The following is a 24,227-nucleotide window of genomic DNA, read 5'->3' on the forward strand; positions in this document are numbered from 1 at the left end:
CGGGTGCATCCTTTCATATGACCCCAAACATTTCATCTCTTTCCGAGTATTCTAAAAATGTGTCACCTTCTTTTGTTTCGACCACGGATGGTACTTCTCTAGAAATTAAGGGAATTGAAAATTTTAAAACCCAAAACTTCTTTATTCCAAAAATTAGACTTATACCAAAATTAAATTTAAACTTGCTTTCCGTTTCTCAACTCACGGACCTTGGTGTAACATTCAATTCTCATCTAATAAATGTTTAATACAGGATCATCGGTCCGGGAGATTGATTGGGGAAGGCTCTAGGAAAGAAGACTTGTACTATGTGGACTTTCTTCAAATTCCTAAAAACACCTTTTGTAATGTGGCCCAACATAAAGACATAAATGTTTGGCACAAGAGACTTGGTCATCCCAACATTACCAAGTTATCCTATCTACATTTTGTTAAAGATCTTTGTAAAAATACTTTCTCTTGTAATGGTTGTATTCTTGGAAAAATAAGAAGTATACCTTTTGAACCAAGAACTATGTTTAGTACTAAACCTTTTGAAATTATTCACTCGGATGTTTGGGGACCGGCACCTGTCATATCCAAAGGTGGTTTTGCTTACTATGTGATTTTTGTGGATGATTTCTCACGATATTGTTGGATATATTTTCTCAAACATAAGCATGAAGTTTTTTCATGTTTTAAAACATATCATATGATGATTAAAAATCAATTTAATAGTAATTTAAAGATATTTAGGACCGATTCTGGAGGTGAATATCTCTCTAATGAGTTTAAGAAATATCTTGAGGATTGTGGCATTGTTCATCAAAGATCGTGTCCTAAGACCCCACAACAAAATGGTTTGGCCGAAAGAAAGCATAGGCATATCATTGAAACCACTAGAACCCTTCTCATTTCCCAAAATATTCCTAAAAAATTTTGGGCCGAAGCGGCTCTTGCTTCCATCTATCTTATCAACCGACTTCCATCCAAAAATTTAGATAAAATTTCTCCCTTTGAGATTCTATATGAAAAAGAACCTGATTATAATAGGTTGAGAGTTTTTGGCTGTAAGTGCTTTGTTCTTACCGATAAAAATGATAAACTCTCACCAAAAGCCATTCCTTGTGCTTTCCTTGTGCTTTCCTTGGCTATTCGGAAACTCAAAAAGGATTTCGATGTTATGACTCTAAGAATGATAAATTATATGTTTCAAGGAATGTAACTTTTTTGGAAAATGATAGTGGTTTTGAAAAAAATGAATCTCATTTAGAAAATGCCGATTACTCCTTTCTTTTTGACCTTTTATCTAAGTATGATGATATCTCTAGTGATGATGAATCAACATATAATAGTGAAAATGAAATGGTTGTGATCAACAATAACTCTAACCCTTCTACCCCTCAAGAAGAAAATGTATCTAGAGAACCCATCACTTATTCGCATAGAGATAGAAGCACCTTTAGGAGTGCTATTGAACTATATAGTGAACCTAGTGAGACTATTTCCACTCATGATTCTCATCCTAGGAGAACTGAAAGAACTAGAAGGACTCCCTCTAGATTCGTATCTTTTGATTCTTTCTCTCCTAAATATCGAGCTTGTTTGAGTGCCATTCACTCTTATTTTGAACCAAAAAATTTTGGAGAAGCCAAACAATGTACTGAATGGAGAGAAGCCATGGAGAGTGAACTCAAAGCTCTTAAGAAAGCTAACACTTGGGAATTTCAATCTCTTCCCAATGGCAAGAAAACTATAAGATGTCGATGGGTGTTCAAGGTCAAGACTAAGAGTGATGGTTCTCTTGAAAGGTATAAGGCTCGTCTTGTAGCTAAAGGGTACAGTCAAGAATATGGGATTGACTATGAAGAGACATTTGCTCCAGTAGCTCGTATGGTTACTGTCAGATGTCTTATCACTATTGCTTCAATTCGAAAATGGAATATTTACCAAATGGATGTCAAAAATGCCTTTTTAAATGGAGATCTTAATGAAGAAGTTTATATGGATGCTCCACCTGGTATGGAAATCCCTAAAAATAAAGTTCTTCGTCTTCGTAAAGCTCTTTATGGACTGAAACAAGCACCCAAGGCTTGGCACGATAGGTTTAACAATGTAATGATTGAAAATGGTTTCACTTCATGCTATACTGACACTGCATTGTTTGTTAAGAAATCTGATGCAGGGATTGTTATATTATTGTTATATGTTGATGATATGTTAATAACAGGTAATGATATCAAAGGAATCAAGAGCATTAAATCTATTTTGACTTCAAAATTTGAAATGTCAGACTTAGGATTTCTGACATATTTTTTGGGAATTGAGGTTGCCTATTCTCAGAGAGGCTATTTTTTGTCTCAAACTAAACTTGCTTGTGAGATTCTTGATAGATCAGGAATCACAGATGACAAGGTCTGCGAAACTCCTGAAATAGTAGGTTCGAAGATGAAGATTGATGATGAGATTCTCTTAAAAGATCCCACACCTTACCGGCAACTGGTTGGATCCCTAACGTATCTCAGCATTACCAGGCCTGATATTTCTTATGCAGTACATGTTGCTAGTCAATTTCAACATGCACCTACTACAGTCCATATGAGCGCCATCCTTCGCATCATCAGATACATAAAGGGTACAGTAAACAAGGGAGTATTTCTATCTTCTACGTCTGAATTAAGTTTAATTGCTTATACTGACTCTGATTGGGGAGGTGACACAAATAACCGTCACTCCACAACTGGTTTCTGTATTTTTTTAGGTGAATCATTAATCTCTTGGAGATGCAAGAAGCAGCAAAAAGTATTGCTTTCATCCACCGAAGCTGAGTATAGAGCCATGGCATCTACTACCATGGAGATTGTTTGGATTCACAACTTGTTGGAAGATATGAATATTCAAGTTCAAGGGCCCACAAAATTATGTTGTGATAATAAAAGTGCAATCTACATTGCCAAAAATCACACATTTCATTAGCGCACAAAGCATATCGTGATGGACTGCCACTATGTTCGTGAAGAATATTTAAGAAAAACCATTGACCTTCCTTATGTTACATCAGAATATCAACTGGCAGACTTCTTCACCAAGGCGCTGTGTTCTCCAAGATTTAACTTCCTTCTCGGCAAACTTTCGATCGTGACACCCTAAGTTTGAGGGGGAGTGTTAAAATATTATGTCTCTTTTAACTGTAAATTGAAATACCCATCAGGGGTATTTCAGTCCTTTTACTCAATAGGTGTCAGCCACCATAATGGGCTAAGATTTTTACTTTTTCTTTTTTTATTTACTTTTGTTTTTTACACTTTTTTTTCTTTTTGACTGTTGTGAAAGGGACAACTCTATATAGCTGTTGGAGCTGCCCCAACAGTCACAAATGTGACCGTTGGGTGCAGCTCCAACAGTCATATTGAGCTGCACCTGTGACTTCTTTTTGCATTATAAATAGGCCTTAGTGGCCTTTGTAAACATATGCTTTTTTGTGAGTGCATATGCAATAACAATGCTTTTGTAAAGCCCCTCTTGGGAACTTATGAATTGAAGTTCATTTTGTTTCATGCTTTTGTGCATGTGTATCCGTGCCTTCGTGCACTTGTGAGTGTTCTCCTTTGTGCCTTTGTGCACTCTTTGTATTTCTTGTATTGTGGTGTTACACACAATCTCTTTTTGTAGAGATTTTCACAGTTGATTCACACCATGGTGTGTGATCTTTAGTCCATGTTGACATTTGTGTCCTTGTTCTAGTCGCTGAGATGTATGCCCATGGTTGACTTCTTTCACTCAATTCAAGTGCCATTTTATGTAGACAAGAGATGTATTGTGTTTTTAGCCCATGGTTGGCTTGATACTCTTGTTCTAGTAGCTGAACATACTTGGTCTTGAGTGTATGTTTACGTAGACAAGAGATGCTTTTGGTCCATGTTGGCGTGTATTCTCTTGTTCTTATCGTTGATACACTCATTTCAAGTATTATTACATGTAGACAAGAGGTTCTTTTGCACACCTTTGTGTGTGTTATTTGGCCTTTAATGGCATTATACTTATATTCTTGATCTAGTAGTTTATACACTTGATTTATGGGTTTTGGAGGACTAATGAGGTAGTTGCTTGTAGTGGATGAACTACTATTGAAAATTGCAAAAATTTCATTCATAACTTGTGTTTTTAAGTAAATCATATCCATGATATGTTTTTTTAAATCAAATTGATTTTTTAGCATTTAATCTATATATTAAGTGCTTACAGTTTTTCGGCGACTTTTTGATATGAAAAATGAGTCTTTTGTCTCAAATGATATTCATTTTTGAATCTAGGGTGGATGTTTTAATACACTTAGTCAAATCATGCTTCTTATTTATGACATTTGTTTGACATAGATCTTCTCCCTAAAGATGTGAAAAACTCTATTATGCGTGTTAAATATACTTTTATAAAGCCCCTCTTATTGAAGATCATATTCGTCATGCCTTTGGACATTTGTATCCGTGTTCTTTTAAAACCTTTTGAACTCTTGTGTTCATTTTGACTAAAGTATGTTTGGAGCATGTTCATTAATGATTTCTTTAAAGTGTTAATTCATTTTATAATAGTATATGCATATGATCATTATGGCCTTTTAGGCCCTCATTCAATAAAGCATATGTAGCTTATGCCTCTTCGTAGGCTTATTGTGGTGTCTCTTAGTGGACCATTTTGTTATTCCCCATTATGGGGTTGTGTTTGTTCAATGTTGGACCTTATGAATGCATTATGCATTCTTGCAAATCGTTTCCGCTCACTCTTTAACATGATATTTGATTTTTGAAACTTTGGTTTTCTAAATTTTCTTTTCATACTAAAGTAATTATCCTATTATGCATAAATTTTGCACCTTGTTAGGAATGTTCCATTTGCGTAAAGTGCAAAGATATTTTTTACTTGTTCTTTGTTATTATTCCACAGGATCTTGGAGATAGGACAAAGAGAAGTACCCTGGATGATTCAGGAAATGTGTTCACCATTAGAAGCCAATTGGAGGAAGGCATTTTCAAAGTTTCAATTGCATCCTTGCCGAAGCCTCTTGGAGTCTTGCCCTTTGTTTTCAATCTTTTCGTTTCTCCGCAAAGATTGAGGGGGGGTGTTAAAATATGTGTACTCGTACACATATATGTTGAAATATAATCCTTAAATGTACATATATATATATATATATATATATATATAAAGATACGTATACATATATATATGTATACGTATCTCTATTTATATATATAAATATATATATTTTATCTTCCTAAAATACCCTCAAGGGTATTCTTGTAATTTGTCATTTTACGCATATTCCAATTGGAATATGCATTGTAATATTTCTTTTAATTTTCTGTTTTTATTTTTTGATTTTCGTATTCGTACCATATTGGGGGCCTCCCAATAGAGACGTTGGGAGCCCCCAACGGTCACAAATGTGACCGTTGGGGGCTCTCCAACGTCTCCTTTGGGAGCCCCCAAGGTGGTCCCTTTTGTGCTTATAAATAGGAGCTTGTCCCTTTGTATTCTTCACTCCTTGGAGGAGCTTATGCTCCATTGTATAGGGTTTTTTACCCTCTTCTTCCTTTTTCTTCAATAATATTCAACTTATGACTTTAAGTCATATTTACCCCTTTTATGGGTTTATGTATTAGCACATGATATGCTTGTGTTGTTCCCTTGAGTGGATATATTCGTACTTCATGTGCATATGTATGGGTTCATTATCGAACCTAAAGTATTCAAAGCCACTTTCTAACACCACCATCATTGTAAAAAATTGTTGATAAATTTTTTGGTAGAGGGAAAATTTGACTTACCTAGATTTCGTAAAATCTTTTTTAAAAGTCTTTAAAAGATGTGGGGACACTCGTTTTAAGCTCTGATCGTCTTTTTTCTAAGAAAAAAGGTAAAGGTAGGTATTTCGATTTTCATAGTTCAAAGCTCACCACGACGAATTTAGATATGCAAAGAGATTAAACATGTATGAGTATCGATTAACAAATGGTATTGAATCAAAAGAAATAGGCAAATTGATTCGACTTTTGGGTCTGTTTGGTTCTCTAGGAATCTTTCTTGGTTCATCAACACCTCCACGTAGGTATGAGGGTTCTTGCAATGGCTTCAAGAGCGCCTCCGCGTAAGTATGGCAGTTTAGGGCTCAGGTCGAGAGAGGGTCAGAGTGTAGGCGAAGCTTGGGTAGGCTTTTTTTCTAGGACCAGCACTCGGGTATATGATTTTTAGGTGTTCCAAGCTCTATGGGTTACCCTTATTTATAATAATCCTGAATGAGATATAGATTAAAGGTTTCTGAGTTTGAATCAAACCTAAATGTATATGTTCTTACCTTCACGGGGGATAAGACTCATCTAGAAAGAGTCCCACATGAAAACACCTAGGAGGAGGTTGAGTCCAATTGAAAAATGCTCTTCGGAGGCTTATGAGCACATCTAACGAGACCGGACCGTACACTGGTGTGTTGTCCCTGGGGTAGGATGGCATATTATGGGACCGCAGACTGGATTGTCGTCCCATACTGAAATGGGGTTTTTCAAGTATTTTTTGGCAGAGTTCCAAGATCCCTAGGTTTGTTATTTTTAGGGATTTGTAAAAAATTAGGGTGCCTACAACACAATGCATACTTTACAAGGGACAAGTAGTCCCATATTTATACAACATACAAGGAACAAGGAGGGCCAATATAGCCATTGGAAAGCCCCAACGGCTATATTGGTCATTCTACCCTTTACAATAATAAAAAATACACTTTCCCTAAAATACAATCTAAAATAAAGTGAAAAATAAATAAATATATATAATTATATATATACATTAAATATATGTAATCACATACATATACATATGTATGTATATATATAATTATATATGTCCATCAAAGACATTTTAACAGATCTTTCCCCAATACAAATATGCCCTAAAGGGGCAACTCATTTTCCTTACAAATGTTCTGTGATAGTTTTTGGAAAAGTCAATTATTAATAACTTTATTTTAAAAATAAGTTCATAACAAGTTAATGTTTTCAAAAATGTCATATGAACAAGGTTCTAAGTATGGTCATTTTAACCAGTTGCAGAGAAAAACAAGCCTGAGAATTACGCTTGGTTAAAGACACAGAAAAGCAGGGAATGAACTCGACCTTTCCCCTGCCCTGAAGGAACACCACAGTTTCTTTAGAAATGTCCTGTCATAGTTTATATTCTTATAGTGACGTTCAAAATATTTTATACTTGTTATTAAGCCTTTAGATGATCAGAGTGTTGTCTGTGTTATTTACAGAATTTGGTGCATATGCCAAGGATCGATGTCAATATGCTAATGTGTTGTGCACTTCAAATCTACTTGACTTTTTGTGCTTGTTTGTGGATGTCATGCATGACTAGGCTCTTTCACTGTTGGCAGCTATGCAACTCTTTGTATCCGTGAAAACCCAGGATGTCTGTTTATTGCGACCAATCAAGACGCTGCTGGACATCTAACAGATTCACAAGAATGGCCAGGTTTTGTTCCTTCCTAGCCTTAACTACAAATCTCCCCTGGAGGAATTGTCAAAACCATATAATGGTACAGTTTTACTGACTGTGATGCTGATGTGACAGGTGCTGGGTCAATGGTTGGTGCCGTACGTGGCTCAACTCAAAAGGAACCTATCGTTGTTGGGAAGCCAACACTGCTTATGATGGAGTTGTTACTAGAGAGGTATCTGAACATCCACAAAGAGAGCTGCCATTTGAATAATCTAAGCATCAAGTATTTGTGCATCATATCTTGTTTAGTATCGCATCACATTGTTTTATTGCTGTGATGGTTTTTACTAGTACAAAGTGGAAGCTTTGAGGGGCATGTTTGTGTGTATGTGCGTGTGTGTTGTCTCTCTCATACACTCTTAATTTACATGGATCTGATATTCAAAAGCAAAACCTAACCTTTGGTTTGTGTTTAGCATGCCCTGTTTACTATTTTCATGCATTAAAGTTGATTCCAGCATGATGTTTTGGGCCTTTTTAAAACATCCCCATTTTCTTAAATTGTGAGCTGTTGATTTTTCACTATCTTGATAATTGAATCTTATGATGTCTTAAAATTGATTACATCTACTAACATGGTAACCATATCATGATAAACACCTGTCCAATTTGAGCCGACATTTGGTGGCTGGATAATATATATATATATATTGGTCAGATAAAAAAGCATCATTTTTCCCACTGCGTTTGATTCAGAAAACTGGGCCGATATGAAAACTCATTGTTAAACCTGATTTCACGTTTTTTATAACTGGTCAATCTATTCTATTGTAATAACATCATAGATGAAAATCAAGCCACATGACCCATGTAATGATGCATGCAAAGATATTGATGGTTCACCACTTCAAATGGGATTGCTTGATTTTTAGATCCTACCCGCATACAAAAATTGGCAGATTTGTTTCTAATTCATTGCTACGATTTACAGGTTTCAGACCGATGCTTCTAAGATGTGCATGGTTGGTGACAGATTGGATACTGATATTTTGTTTGGTCAAAATGGAGGCTGCAAGACTTTGCTTGTTCTTTCAGGTGAAGAAACAATTCCTAGATTTACAACAGGACTCTTTCCCATTTGGTTTCTTTTTATCTTTAATTGAAGGGAAATATTTTTCTGCATGCCTTTGTTTTCTAAGGAGGGATCTCAGATGTGTATCCCTGGCCCAAACACCGGCCAAAAGATACATGGTCTTTTGGGGATTTCACATTCGGGGTTTGAAATGTTATCAGATTTAGCAAGGATGCGGCACCAAATCCAATCCCTTGGATCATCGTGCAGGGCATTCAAACGCTACCTAACCTGGAACAGCATTCCGAACTTGAGACTGCCGGAATTGCCTACAAAGTTTTGTTATAGCCTTAATCCGTCATGAATCCAGACCCATTCTAGGTCCTATGTTACTTTTCAAATTTTGGCTTCTACTATATGGAAAGGAAAATTGATGGTTTTTTTAGTAGGTTTCTCAATCCACAGTCTGTGGAGGGCACTGAACTTTAGTATTGGCCACTGATGCTAAAACATTGGACTGGCAGGTGTGACTACTCTGTCTGGTTTGAATGATCCATCCAACAACATTCATCCTGATTATTATACGGACAAAGTTTCGGATCTTATGGAGCTATTATAATTCTCTGGTAAAACATTATTTTTACATGTTCCCTATATATTGTTAATCCACCATTGTTATTGAAATGATTGACCATACCAAAAAATTATTAAGCCTTTGAATTATTTTCTTGATTTTGTGATTTAGTGCTAAGATATGTCAGTGATCTTAGCTTATTCCGCATTTCTTAGGTTAAAAAATGCCTAATGTTTGCCACAACCGATTGTAAATGCAATAGCCTTTTTATCTTTTTGGTTTTTTTTGTCACCTCTAACATTATGGATGTGATCTGCATGCTTCATTTAGTGGAACCTGCTTTTGGATCACTGGAATCTGACCTGAGCACAAGTTTTTCTGACAATAAAAAAATCAATGGGTATGAATGTATCTATTTTTTCTGACTCATAAAAACATGTTTTTTTGTCAAAAAACAATGATCCAAGATTCTGTTCCTTACTAAACTGAGCATGCTGAACACATCTATGAGGTAGAATGAGTTAAAGCAACCCGCATCATGAGATTCCAACTCAATTGTAGGTGCGATTGATCATAGCAAATATATATCCTTAGTAGAATCACTCAAAAATATACTGGTAAGGGCTCTCTAGAAGTTGTCCGCCACCATCCCATCAAAATTTTCCCCAACAATTTTATCACCCCAAGCAGCAGTCAAAAGTTTCCTCCCATTGCAAAGATGGCCCCATACATAAAAAACAATTCTTACAAGTGCAATAGAGCAGTTACAAGCTTAGAGCCTTGGACCACATTAATGTCAACCATTAAGGCTTGACCCTCGACTAACAGTTTCCCAATTTGCTAGAGTTTGAATATGATCTTTGCATACCTGGTTGATTAGCGTAGCATACTAACCTGACTATTTTCTCTCAAAACCAAGATGGTCCAAAACATAGCACGGTTACCTCAGGAACCGTGAAACATGTTCCGTTTGTTGGAAATAACGTACACCATGTTCACACATATATATACTTACTTTTTTAATGACATAATCTTCAAAAAGCAGCTTATAAGGAATGGGATATTGGCACAGACGTAAAACATGAGGTATGCTTATGGTATAACTTTTTAAATGTATCAATGATAGATTAAAACAGACAATCACCTTTCTTATAATGTGATCTTAGTGCACAAAAGAATTGTCACAGGCCACAACTGCTGCCAACACCGGACTAAGCAAGTCATTGCCCAAGAGTGATGGTTATGAGGATGCTATTAGGGGCCTCATGTGATAACTATGAGTTGGGAAAACACTCCAACTAAGAGTATCATGGTGATGTGGATACATTTAAATCCTTTGAAGAATTCTAGCAAACACTTTTTAGAAATAAATATTCACATACACTGGAATGGCCCCACTCATAGAAGTTGTTCATTGGATATCAAAGAGTCAAGTTCTAAATAGAAGAAGAATAAAGCAACCAGGCAGGGTCCCCCCTCATCAACTAGAATCAGCAGGTCTGTCTTCTGTTGTCCACACGATATCTTTCAAAGCTGTTGAATAGTTCTTATAGAACTATAAGGAATGACAACTCATAAGACATTTTCATAGTAAAATAATAATGCATATACACAAAAATGTAGGTCGTAACTGAGAATGTCAATGGTATGCTTATGCTGATGAAAATTTTGTATAGTGTTTGAACTGAGATGAGAAATTTAACTGTGCATGTGCATGTTGATTGATGATACCATACATGGTCATATTCAAGTGTGTCTCCTCCAGCTTTTCTCATTTGAACCACTGAGAGGAATGGAGAGACTTCAAAAACCTACGTCCAGAATAAGAAACATAGTATTAATATCTAGATCATCCTATTTTGAAGTATATTAGCTAGATAAGTGAGTGAAAAGCCTTGAAATAGAACTATGATCATTCTATCTTCCACAGAGATTTGGCACAAGAAGAATATTGTACACCATGACAATTTCTAATTTAGATCACCTAATGTTATTCATCAATTTCATGTCTTCAAAAACCAATGGTCTTTGTGAACAGTAATATCAGATCAGGTCTGACATTAACTGTTGTCCTTTCTGAGTTTCAAAAATAGACACCTTAGCTATACACGCCACATAAAGATGTAGCGAAAGCTTCTTGCCGCACGACTCGATGAAAGAGCTGAAGCAAATTTCCATTTCTTGCTTGTATTTCCATGTGCACATGCTACGTGTCATGTCTCACATTTTACAAAATGGTTGGCTTGCACACTTGAATAAATCTGATGCATGTCAAATGTTTTTAAGTTTTAACAAAAGAGTGAAAAATAAGTAATGTAGGCAGAAAGTCATAAATGATCAAGGATTCACCTCTGTGGATATTGTCAGATGGCCTTTGCGACCCATGGTGCGTGCTTCTAGTTCCATCTGCACCAACAACATAAAATGGTTCTTATGAAATTCCAGACCAAAACTACAAACACCTCCTTACATAAAATGGATTTATGTAAAACCAACACAGGCATTCCTAGAACTATTTCATACTGTACACTCGACAGAATCCATGTGGCACTTAATTGTGCCAAATAATGTGTGAGAAAGAGCTTGCAGGATCAAATCTATAAATGTCAAAAGTTGCCAAACACCACATTACCTAAAAAGAAAGAATTTTTAGACCATCTCACACTGGATACTCAACTAAACCTACGGGATTTATCATGCCAAACACTGTGCAATAAAGAACTTGCATATTCATTAAGCGATATGATCTTTTATACATGCAAGAGATATCAATACAATACGTATTATCATGGACACATGGACTTAACAAATACCTTATAGTCACACTTCTTAACATTGAATCCGAGTGACTTTGCACCATCTTCCATTTTCAACATGATTTCTGCTGCAGAACATTTTGAAGTAAACCTCCTCTCACGGCTTACCCCCTTCATATGAAACCATCATTAGAATCAGCAGCTCAGAAAGCATGATTAGAGCATACTACATACCAGATAAAATAGCTGCATCTTTCAGTAAACTACAATAATGCCCAAGGAACATAATACAAGGGTACATACATAGTAGTTACACCCTTTTTCAAGGAAAAGGTCCTTTCTGTCAGAATACCAAATTGCCAACTAAATCATCTGAGACACAGGAATGGACAGAAACTTATATACCACTTTCACTATTATGGAGACATCTTATTTCCAAGGTGGATTTTCAAGTTTTGTACTGTCTCATTGCATGGATTAAACTATGATATGCCTTTAGTGCAAGATACAATGATCAAGTACAACTTGTGCCATAAAAATGAAAACTCATTTCCTCCATAAATGGAATGGAATTATGATACACTGCATGATGCATCCTAGGGGGTTCTCATCCAGCAGAAAGAGGATTATTTCCACAGAAACAGTGGGGAGACTCCCCATTTCTGCAGTGGACCAAGTACCTAGTGGCCCATTGGGTACCCGGCACAAGATGGGCAAGGCTATGGCTACAGTTACACAAAACCCATGAAACCTAAACCTGTGTAGTCCTGGAAGTTAATTAAGTTGTGGTCTGGGTAGAAATACTTTCTATGTATCTGGCCTAACTAGATCAAGATGCAGCTTGAATTACATGGGCTTCGGCATTGGGTCTTGACCTGACAAGACCTGGCATAGCCTAGAGCCTGATTGACGCTAGCACTGTGTCATACGTTCCCAGACCCTCGGGTTCCAGTGGGCGCAATCAGATGTTCATCCACAGCTAGTCTAAAGAACACTCAACCTAATAATCAAGTGTTATTGATGATATATGAAAAACCATCATCTTCAGCCTGCATAATTGTAGTCTTTGTAAAACAAGCTACAGACATTGTAAGGAATTGATGAAATACAAGACAAACTTACCAGTTTTTTCTCAAAAAGGCCTGATAGGTTAAGCCCTTTGGATAAAGAAATGATATCAAATGCATTCATAGCAGCTGGTTTTGAAACTTTATGTAGCTCCTGTTCAATTAATAGATTCTCCTGATCGACCAATGAAAATTATGTGGTTATGATGATGTTGATGATATGCACTATGAAATCAAACAAAAAAATTTTAGAGTGCTTACATTTGAATCATTAAATAGTTGATCATGATCATTCAAGTCATTGCTTTTCTCCTCTTTGAATTTTGCAGGCTTGTAGCCCTTCTTGAACCAGGAGCTCTCAAATATTTGAGGAATTGTGATCCTCTTGATAAATAGAGAACAAGAAAATATTTCAGCAAAAGCATACATGGGCAGGTAATATGCCAATAGACCTTAAAATACAGTGGCAAAATTGCTCTCATTTTCAAATTCTGATAGAGTTGATGACTCAAAACCAAAATGGCAGAATAAACCTTGTGAACATTACCCGAAGCATCCTACAATATTTCAATAACTTTGGAAATAGATACTGAATGCATTCTATTGTGAATCAAGATGATCCAAAAAAGGATATTTTCTATTCCAAAACAAACAGATACTACAAAATGGCTTCTTCAATGTACTAAGATAAAGGACATTACGCTTTTGGGATTTGGATCAAGTATTCTAAGAATAAATCTTCTAGCAGCAGGAGAAAACCAATCTGGGCACTTGAAATCAGCTTTGTGTATCTGTAGGCAGACAAGGAAAGTTAATCAGTATCGAGCTTACAAATAAGATAAAAAGTGAAGAACAATGTGCTAGATAAAGCTATTTAGAACTTACGCAATTACAACATTAAATATTGCAAAACAATTCGCTAGTTTTACATGCATTTTGTCTTTACAGTGATCAAGATTATGATATATCTGAATTGAATGTTTCTGATATCCGGTAGTTACTGAACGAAATATAGATTGAACAAAAACAATTTCTCAACCACATCAGACCATCAATTGCATAGTGAAGGTAAGAAAAATAACAGAAAAGATTTACAACTTGACCTTCTTATAGAGATTTATTATATTTGGCTCATTGAATGGCAGGTATCCAGCCATGAGAACATATAGCACAACTCCGCAGGACCACACATCCGCCTTGGCTCCATCATACCCCTTGTCCACAATAACCTGTTTTCCAATGTGGATAATTCATATAAAAGTCTCGCGAATTAGAGGTGTCTCTAGTAGAGTCCCGTCAACAACTAAGTGAAATGGATGAAGTTAATCTGAGAAAGTGATAAATTAAAAAAAAAAGTATACTTTTATCATGAGAAAGGCATTTATAATATCAATAAAGTTCATTTTCTTATTAAGGTAAGCAAGTTATTCTGTTTTCAGAGATTGTTTCTTGACAGTCACACCAAGATAGCACAGAAGTATAGGAACAGCACCTCTGGTGCCACATAATTTGGTGTCCCGCAGGCCGTATGCAGTAGACCATCCTCCTGAAGGAAAACAATGATCATGACAGTTATAAAAAGAACATTAAATTCAGAAGCATTAAGGTAAACCTTCGAAGGTGCAGTTCTTTTAGCAATTTCAAATGGAACAGAAACTGTAATTTATTTTTCAATTGGGAGTTCAAAGGTTAAGACATGAATATTTTGATGTTATGGACAAATACACAGAAGAATTGGGGTAGGTTAGGCCAAATAATCTATGTTATCGAAAATTTTCAATAACTAATGTACATGCAATGTTATCATGTCCAATCTGACCTAGGTTCTCTGGAAGAATGATGCAAGTCAAAGTAAGCACCACATAAAAGAATTTTTTTTTTGGTTTTCCCATTAGATAAAAAAGAGAAAGGTTACCCAGAAAATATAAAACTAGATTGAAAAAATATCATGGTGTGTAGTTAAATCTTACCCTTGTCTGCTGCGACAAGGCACTTAGACCAAAATCAGATACTTTGAGGTTGCCATCTTCATCCAATAGAAGATTCTCTAGCTGCATAGGAGAAGGAAACCAATAGCAAAACTCAATGTTGTTAAAATTGGTTCACTAGGTTAATTGGTTTCTTAAAAAAAACCTAAGAATTGAATCGAATCGACAACTTTTCACCATCAGATGAAAAGTGTCATTTAACAATAAAAAATATTAGAATAAATATTAAACAATTTTGTAACTCTTAAAAATATTAAAAAATGAATTGAAATGATAGGTGAATCAGCTAAGGGCCAATTCAATCTGAATCGGCCGATTCAGACCAATTTTGATAACATTGGCAAAACTAATTAATCCATTATGAAAATAAATAAATTAGCGATCTTCAATAGACATTTATTTGTGTTCCCCATTTCGAAGAAATTACCTTCAAATCCCTATGAAAAACACCCCTGCTGTGACAATAATCAACCGCGTTTATAAGCTGCTGAAAGTATTTCTTCGCCTCTTCTTCTTTCAGTTTTCCTTGCTGTGCCTGCATCCATTTAATGTTATCCATAGTGCCCAAATATCGACTCTTCTTTGAAAATCTCATTTTCAAAAAATCGATATAATCCTGAGAAAAATGCAATAGTTTCAAAATATCGTATTATTACATGCTATTATTGCGTTGTTAACCCAATATTTTTCTTTTCTATGTATTTTTATATCCTCATTGTTTTTTCTTATATTTTTATTGTATATTTTTAAGATTTAAATCTACAGATATTTTCGGATATTTTTCCAAGAAAAACAATTTTTTTACTTATTGCGGGACTTTCCTTTTAGGATTATTAAAACCCACCTAATCTTTACTCTTGCAAATTGATCTTCCAAAAGGACAATAAATAAATAAATAAATAAACCAGTTTATAACAGCTTCTTCTAGAGTTTTGAGTGGAAAACTCTTGTAAATTCATTCCTTGTTTTTCTTGGAGGCTCTCACTTTGAAACTTACGATTTTGTTGAACAACTCTCCTCCTTTGGCATACTCCAAGACAAAGTAAATCTTGCTCTTACTGGCCATCACCTGGCAGCAAAAACATCTTAAAGTTGTCCACAAGATAATACGTAATCACTAAAACACAGAAAACTAATCAGAGAAAAAAAAACATACCTCAAAAAGCTGAACAACATTTGGGTGTTTAACCAGTTTCATAGTAGAAATCTCCCTCTTAATCTAAAACATAAGAGCAAATAAAACAAATATATCTACATACATTGCAAAAAGGAAATTTAAAACAAAAAATTTTACCAACAAGGCCTCCAAAGCCCGTGTAACAGAACAAGGAAAGCAGGCACTAATATAACTATAAAATATCATAAAACACATATTTGAGAACCAACTTGACATCACAAGCAAACAACCAACCGAACCAGAAAATCATATATATATATATATATATATATATATATATATATATATATAGAGAGAGAGAGAGAGAGAGAGAGAGAGAGAGAGAGAGAACTGAAATATGAGAACTAGAAATATGGGCATTTCCAACACTTTTTTTGCAAATACAACCATGTGGATGTGCTTGGCATGGTGAATTTGCTAGGAATCAACCATTGGATCGTGTATTTTTCATGAAAAATGCCATTTTTGAATGCTTGAATACTCATGAAGATGATGAGCCATTGATTTTAAAGTCTTAAAAAAATCTTGTTTATGCATCAAACAAGAGCGGGTTCTTATAAAACCAAGCATGTAGATCACATCTTAACTGTTAGATTCAAGAGAAAAGAACAAAAAATCCATGAAAATCGCTGTTCACACATTTTTCCAGTTCTTATGAGAACTGAAATATGAGAACTAGAATAAAACAAAGAACACCAACAAATACTCTCTCTCTCTCTCTCTCTCTCTGTTTCACCTGATCAACCATTCTGTTTTGAAAAATCTTGTCTTTGTTATGTGTCTTGATTGCCCTCTTCTCCCCTGTCTCCAAATTCCTTGCCAAGAACACCTTTCCAAAGGACCCTTCTCCAAGAACCCTCCCCAACTCATATTTCCCAACCATGTTTCCACTCACCTCCTTCTTACTCATTGTCTGAGAAAGAACCCCAAGAATTTCTCCCACACCAGATCCTGTATTTCCCTTCTCAAACTCAATCTCTTGAATCAAAAGGGTAGAAGACCCTCCATTTCTTCCACAGAGACATGCAGCGGCAAGCAACAATGGCGGTGGAAACCACCATCACAAAAACCAGCAATGACTGCAAAACCACTACCAGATGGCGGTTTTGCCAGGGATGGTGGTGAGTGGGAACAGGTACTTAGTAGTTTTTGAGTGTCTTCCCCTCAGATCATGCTTTGGTTTCTAGAGTCGATTTGCTGATCCTTTTCATCTCTGCTATGCCTTTCATAGCAACACTAAGCGTATGGGAAAAAGATGGCATTGTGGGATGTGATTGGGCAGAGAAGGTGTGAGAAGGTGTGAGGGGGTTGAACCAAAAATGACATTATTACCCTTCTCCTTTTACCACTTCTGATGTTGTCAGTATCGGAAGCGGACCTGTATCGTTTGGCCAACGATTCAGATGAATCGGACGATACCGATTCTCAAGTGAATAGTTCTGAATCGGCTAAAAAATAATTAAAAAATATTATGTATCAATCAGAACATGACACATGTTAAATCCAATAAAATAATATTAAAATAGTATTACAAACACAATTTTAAGCTAATTTTTTACATTTATTAAAAAATAGCCGATTCAGGTCAGTATCCTATCGATTTTCTGGTGATACAAGTTGCACCGATACTGACAACACTGCACCTCTATGTTGCTAGTTGGTACTTCTCCCGAGAGGGCCAGAGGCCCAGAACTAGGTTGTCAATGGATCGGTTTGATCCGAGCAATGTTGTCAGAATCGGTGTATGCCATGAATAGATTTAGGGAATCGTCCGATTCTGATTCTGGACTAAATCAAACCGAATCGGTCAATTTGTAACCAGCAGATGACATGTGCCATAAAAATATTTAAATAGGATTAAAAACTACTTGTAAAATGTTTAAAATCATTTTTAAAAACCAATTTTAAAATAAGCTGAATCAGTTTGGTTTGGGGATTGATTTCTGGCCGATTACGATACAAACAAATCGGGTATCGGCCGATTCAGGGCCAATTCGCAACAATACTGACAACTTTGGATCCGAGCATGGTTTTCAAAATGGGTTTCAATTTAATAGTGCAGTAAACCTAGAGCAAGATCATATTCAGATAACAAAACAATAAAATGTATTTTAATAACTTGAATTTAAGGAATAAAATTGAAATTTTAACTTACAAAAATACATTAATTTTCAAAATGGGTTTCAATTCAGATAAAAAAGTGCCAACGTTAATATAAAAGATTTAATGTTCGATAAACTCATGGTCTAAAATATGATGTTTTTTGTATTCCATCGACTTTCAAAAGATGTGATAAGATCACACTATATTTTCAAAATATGGTCTGTATCTGTTATAATTTTGAAAGCATGATATTGGAATCAAACTTGTCGACCGTACATTGGTTGGATAATTGGATCTTCAGCCAAATCTAAAATTCGTACACACATATATATTATGTATATGGGTTAATATTAGCCATTAATGAAGGTGTGAAACTAATGAGTAGAAATCACTTTTTTTTCAAAAAAAAATAATTTTTTGTAGATCAAATGTCACCGATGTGATCCACATGGTTTGTTTAGTAGTAAACTTGTTTCTAATCATATGATTATGACAAGTAATTAGGTTTTCAAAGGGGTCAAAAAATCAATGGCTTACAATATGCCAAAATTTCATAACGCAAAAGATCATATTTTTACACCAGAAAAACACAATTGAAGGCTTGATCTTTAGCAAACAAACCATGCTGAACACATTTATGTGGTTAGATTGAATCGATACAACTTGCACCTATGATTTTTAAATCATTAGTTCTGTATCTTCATTAGTAGCCAATATTTACTCTACATATTTATAGAGAGAGAGAGAGAGAGAGAGAGAGAGAGAGAGAGAGAGAGAGAGAGAATAGGAAGCTTGCAATGGATGGCTAACTTGGACCAAAACCAAGTTAATATGAGCAGTGAAATTCCAATTTAGCCTCATTTTTCATTGAAAGCTCGTTTGTTTTATGCAACCTTTATGAGAATTTGCTGAGCTGACGTTTAATTTTTTTTCTTTAATGGGTGAAACAAGTATCAAATCATTCTGGTGAGAAAGTGTTATGCTGGCACAAGTCGGTTTCTGTATATTTTTTACCACCTATTGGTTTTTACCTGTAATCCCTTTCATACCTTCTCTAATATAAAAGAAATCAATAAGGTCTGAACTGCATGTCATTTCCCGTGAGAGGACCTTACCTTCCATGGGAATGGAAGAATGGTCCCTACCAACGGGGGGCTCTGCTGGCAGGAGCAGTTAATTAGTGCATGTCACCTTTATGTTGGGACGTTGCAAGTTCGAACTCCAAATGGTATGGCTGTATAACTGGTAGGAGTCTGCCTAACCCAGCTTTCTCTGTCGAAAAAAATGAAAGAATGAGCCCTAATATCACAGTTTTAGTTAAAATCCAATCCATGGACTAGCCTGTGATTTTAACAAACAATGATACTATTGTGGGTGGCTACCCATGTGGTTATGACTTTTGAAATATGGCTACCTTGTTATGACTTCACCCTAGTCACTAGCCTTGCTTTCAGCATTCCCTCCTTGCAGTTAAGGTTGTAGTCTGCCAATTGCTGGTATGAATTAGACTTTTGATAGATCCAAAACCATCCAGCCTTGATTTGAGGTGCTACTATCGAATCCAAGTCCGGTGGTTAAAACCGCATCAGTTTAATTACTTAATTGGGAAAAAAAATCTTCTCGGAAAGTATATCCACACTAAAATCATAATAAAAATTTGCAGTATTAAAGAATGGCAGTAAATCACGATAAATAAAAGAATTGCTAATATTAGTGACACAAATTAGGCCTCTATTGATTAAAAATAAAAAGTTAAGAACTTGTGCTAATATCATGATAAAATTGTTATTTTTAAAAAAAGGCAATATTCGAAATATTTTTTTTTTTGAATTGTACTTTTAAAAGTATTGTAGTAAAATCACTATGATCAATATTGATTGCATAAACCTAAAGACAATTACAAAAATGAAGAATTTTTTCCTTGTAGAAATAATAAAAATCCACTTCAACAAAGCCACCAAGGTTTCTCAAGGCAACCAATGACGCAGAACAAGGAACTAGAGGAAAAAGACAAAAGCAGTTCAGGTGCAATCTGCATCTCACAAAAGATAAGCTGCACTACATCAGTGAGCAACACGTCTGATATCATGTGGGTCCCACTAATTGTAACTGGTTCTGTTGCCTTGCAATTAGGGGTGTCAATGGGTCTTTACCCGGACCAAACCCTATAGGGTCCAAGTATGATGTTAAACAATAAGACCCCATTAACACCCAGGTCCGGACTTGAAGGTCTGATTAATACATGGATCCGGGTATAGTTTGTGAAATTTTATGCCAGACCCAGGCCTGACCCAAGTTCCGATTAAGACCAACAGTTTTTTAATGTAAAAACGATAAAAAATATTATTTTACCGCCTTTGGTTCATGTAGTTCTTATCGGATTTAGGTATAGTTTCGCTTCTAGTGGACCCGATTAGACTCGGGTTCGGACTTGATACTATACTCAAAAATCGGTCTCAAGTCTGGTTCTACCTGGGACCGAACCAAACCCGACCCATTGACACCCCTACTTGCAATCAAGCTGGACATCACATTTGTTTGGTGCAATGTGATTGCACCTGACGTCCCAATTAAAAAGAAAAAAGAAAAAGTTCGGGTAACAAATACACATGAAGGCAAGGGGTAAACCCACAGAGTTTTATGCTGTCAACAGCGACAGTAAGTATGGCAGGCAGAGTCCGCATGATCTTGTGAGTGGTTTCTCCGTGTAAATATAAAAAAAAATAATAATAATAATTAAACATGGACTTTTTTAAGCAGAATTTTCCTATGAAGAAATTCAGTAAAAGTAATAGTTGGGGGTGAACATTGTGCTTTTACGTTTGATCGTCTGATGAAAAATATGGTTTTTGGGTTGGAAAATTTTGACATGTTTACGTTTTTTTGGAAAGGCAAGCTAGGGTTAGGCAGACCTCTGCCAGTTATACAGAGATACCATTGGGATTTGAACTTGCAACGTCCCAACACAAGGTGACGTGCACTAGCTTCTCCTACTAGACACGCGAAGCCTGATGGGGTTCATGTGTTTACACTTTACTTTTAATTGCCAGAAAAACCTCTACACACATTGGATTTAGACAATCCAAAAGTCAATTTCTACTAAGATGAGCATGTAGATCACATCTATTAAGATTTATCAAAAATGTGAAAAAAAAAACTGGGTTTTACCAAGTCCACTGTAAATACAATTGATTGTAGCAAATATTAACCCTTGTTTGATTTTGACTTTTTTTTTTGAGAAGCAAGAAAAAGATTTATTCAGATGTAGAAAAATAAGTTTGGAGTAGTGATGATTTACCAAAGTTAGCATCATTATATTAAGAGAAACAACCAAGATCTAGGTACCATCAAAGCCAAAGAAAAAGAAAGCAGGAAAAGACTTGCCACCTTGAGAACTTTTTTTAATTAGTTGATACCTATCTTTGAAATGATAGGCGTAACAATAATTTGTTTCTTTTTTTTAAAGGTAAGCTGGGGTTAGTCAAACTCGTACCAGTTATACAACTATACAATTGGGTTTTGAACCTGCAACGTCCCAACACAAGGAGACCGGCACTAGCTGCTCCTACCGGACAAGCGGAGCCCTTTTAGTGGTGTACCAATAATGTGTTGTCACATATAATGTTCTCGTTTGTTTTCTTTGAAAAAAAACATATATACGTACTCAAAACTTTTTCTTTTTCAAAGGCAAGCTGGGGTTAGGCAGACCCCCACCAGGTATTATTCAAGGTAGGGGTGGCAAAACCTGACACGACCTGCCAACCCGCCTCTTAGGCGGGTTCGGGTTGGTCTTAAGCCAACCCGTTTAATAAACGGGTCGACCTGCCTAACCCGTTTATTAAACGGGTCGGGTTCAGGATGGGGGTATGCCAACCCGCCAACCCAGCTGACCCGTTTAATAAACGGGTTAGGCGGGCGGGTCAACCTGCCAACCCGCCAACCTGACCCGCGAACCTGAGAACCCGTTTACCCGACCCAACCCATTTATTAAATGGGTTGGCGGGTCGTGTCGGGTTACCCGTTTATTAAACGGGCCGGGTTCGTGTTTGCCACAACCGACCCGTTTAATAAATGAGTCGGGTTTGGGTTGAGGTATGCTGACCTGCCAACCCGTCGGGTCGACCCGCCAACCCGACACGATTGCCACCCCTAATTCAAGGTACCACTGGGGTTTGAACCCGCAACGTCTACAACTCCTACCAACCACTCAGACCGTGGAATTCCCCCACCCCCGTTGGTAGACGTACTCATAACGTGCGCTGACAGCTCCTGCCAGCTGGCTTCATCTTTCCTCTGTATTATGAGAAAGTGACAATTCTCTTAGCCCCAAGGGGGTGGTTGGCTTAGTGGGACAGGGGTCTTGGATGCTAGACGTCAAGGTTCGATTCTCATGGGCGTGGCACTTTTGTGCAAGCCAATGCGTAGCATAGGTTTTGGGGCAGGGGTCCTAGCCTCGAAGTTTTATGATGATGGCATGACCATAGGTATGGTAGGCTGAGCCAGTGTGATCAGGTATTCGTGGAGGGTGCAGTTTCTTCGGGTTATAAATACAAAAAAGTGACAATTCTTTCTCGTGCAAATCTTGGCATGAAAAAAATCTTACGATATTTTTTTAAAGTTTGATTGGTTCATCCTACCGGGATAGGAGGGGATGGACTTTTTTGGTTTTCATTTTTTTCTTTTTTGGTTTTTTTATGAAAGAGCGGGGGTTAGGCAGACCCCTACCAGTTCATTGATAAAGCAATTTTTTTTTCTTCTGTTTTTTAATGACCTTTACAAATGTGATCATGGTTTGTTTGATAATAATAATAATAATTAAACTTTTGGATCATCCAAATACGACACCTGAGCATGTTTTTATAATTTTTCAAAAATCATTGATCCAAATTTTTCATAAATTTCAAAGCTCATAAATCATATTTTTAATCGATAAAAACACATATAGCTGGCACTAACTTTTGGCATTGTTCCATATTTTTTTACTATATATATATATATATATATATATATATATATATATATATATATATATGACCCCTAGAATATGAGAACTAGAGTGTGAACTAAGTATTTTCATTATTTTTTTTGCAAATCCAACCTTGGAGACGTGTTCAACATGGTCTATTTGTTAGGAAGTGATTGCTAGATCATGCTTTTTTAACAAAAAAAGAAAGAAAGTTTTTTTAGATATATAAATATTTATGAAAATTCTGAGCCATCGGGTTTTAAGCCTTAAAAATTCTGCTTATGCATCACAATCAAATGATTCAAGAGTCGGTCCCTTTAAAACAAAGCATCTAAATCACACGTTAGTACGGTCAGATTTAAAAAAAAAACATAAAAATCTTGACGCACACTCTAGTGGCGATATATATATATATATATATATATATATATATATATATATATATATATATATATATATATATATATATATATATATATATATATATATATATATATATACAGAGAGAGAGAGAGAGAGAGAGAGAGAGAGAGAAAGAGAGATTTGAAATTATCACATTTTTAACGGCAAATTAAACAGCAGCCTCAAAATATCTGTGAATGTTCGTGCCTATGGTTATGACTAGGGTTGTCAACAGGTTATGGTAATACCCAAACCGTTGAAATATCAAATTTTTGAGTTTGGGTTTTGCCAGGTCACAAAAATGAAATCCCAAAATGGGATCCACATAATTTCATGGGATTACTTAAAAATACATATAAAATACTCAGGTTGGGTCAGGTATTGAGTAAAAATCATAACCCATACCCAGTCCGCGTATTGCATAGGTCGAGTTCGAGTTGACCTAAATATTATTCGGTCCAAAAAAATTTATGTTAAAATTTGAGTTAAGAGTTGCCGATACAAACCTTATCCTTTGACAGCCCTAATTATGACTTATGAGTAAGGGTGTCAACGGGCCTGGTTTAACCAGGCCCGACCTGAACCAAACCCTATAGGGTAGGGGTATGGTGATAAATAAGAAGGCTCCATTAAGACTTGGGTCTGGACTCGA

The 24,227-nt window shown here is 36.0% G+C and overlaps 2 protein-coding genes across 2 annotated transcripts in view; one reads left to right on the forward strand and one right to left on the reverse strand.

Moving 5' to 3' along the window:
* LOC149812716 (phosphoglycolate phosphatase 1A, chloroplastic-like) overlaps positions 1-13,516 on the forward strand; it is a 37,171-nt gene extending 23,655 nt beyond the window's left edge. The window contains exons 8-12 of the mRNA XM_089990687.1: positions 7,406-7,503; positions 7,603-7,702; positions 8,462-8,565; positions 9,067-9,168; positions 13,269-13,516. Of these exons, the coding sequence (XP_089846813.1) occupies positions 7,406-7,503; positions 7,603-7,702; positions 8,462-8,565; positions 9,067-9,161 (397 nt within the window). The 3' untranslated portion in view covers positions 9,162-9,168; positions 13,269-13,516. The remainder of the gene's footprint in view (positions 1-7,405; positions 7,504-7,602; positions 7,703-8,461; positions 8,566-9,066; positions 9,169-13,268) is intronic.
* On the reverse strand, positions 10,542-17,014 carry LOC149812717 (CBL-interacting serine/threonine-protein kinase 9-like). The gene is made up of 14 exons (XM_089992287.1): positions 16,841-17,014; positions 16,084-16,146; positions 15,925-15,996; positions 15,355-15,462; positions 14,910-14,990; positions 14,432-14,485; positions 14,043-14,168; positions 13,641-13,730; positions 13,201-13,323; positions 12,995-13,114; positions 11,930-12,043; positions 11,466-11,522; positions 10,853-10,927; positions 10,542-10,671 (listed from the first exon to the last, which is right to left on the reverse strand). The coding sequence occupies exons 1-14, from the start codon at positions 17,012-17,014 to the stop codon at positions 10,597-10,599; spliced, it is 1,332 nt and encodes a 443-aa protein (XP_089848413.1). The 3' UTR covers positions 10,542-10,596.
* Positions 17,015-24,227: the final 7,213 nt, after the last annotated feature.

The sequence above is a fragment of the Nuphar pumila genome, chromosome 16 (genome assembly GCF_984573655.1).
Source record: "Nuphar pumila chromosome 16, dmNupPumi1.hap1.1, whole genome shotgun sequence".
NCBI lineage: Eukaryota > Viridiplantae > Streptophyta > Magnoliopsida > Nymphaeales > Nymphaeaceae > Nuphar > Nuphar pumila.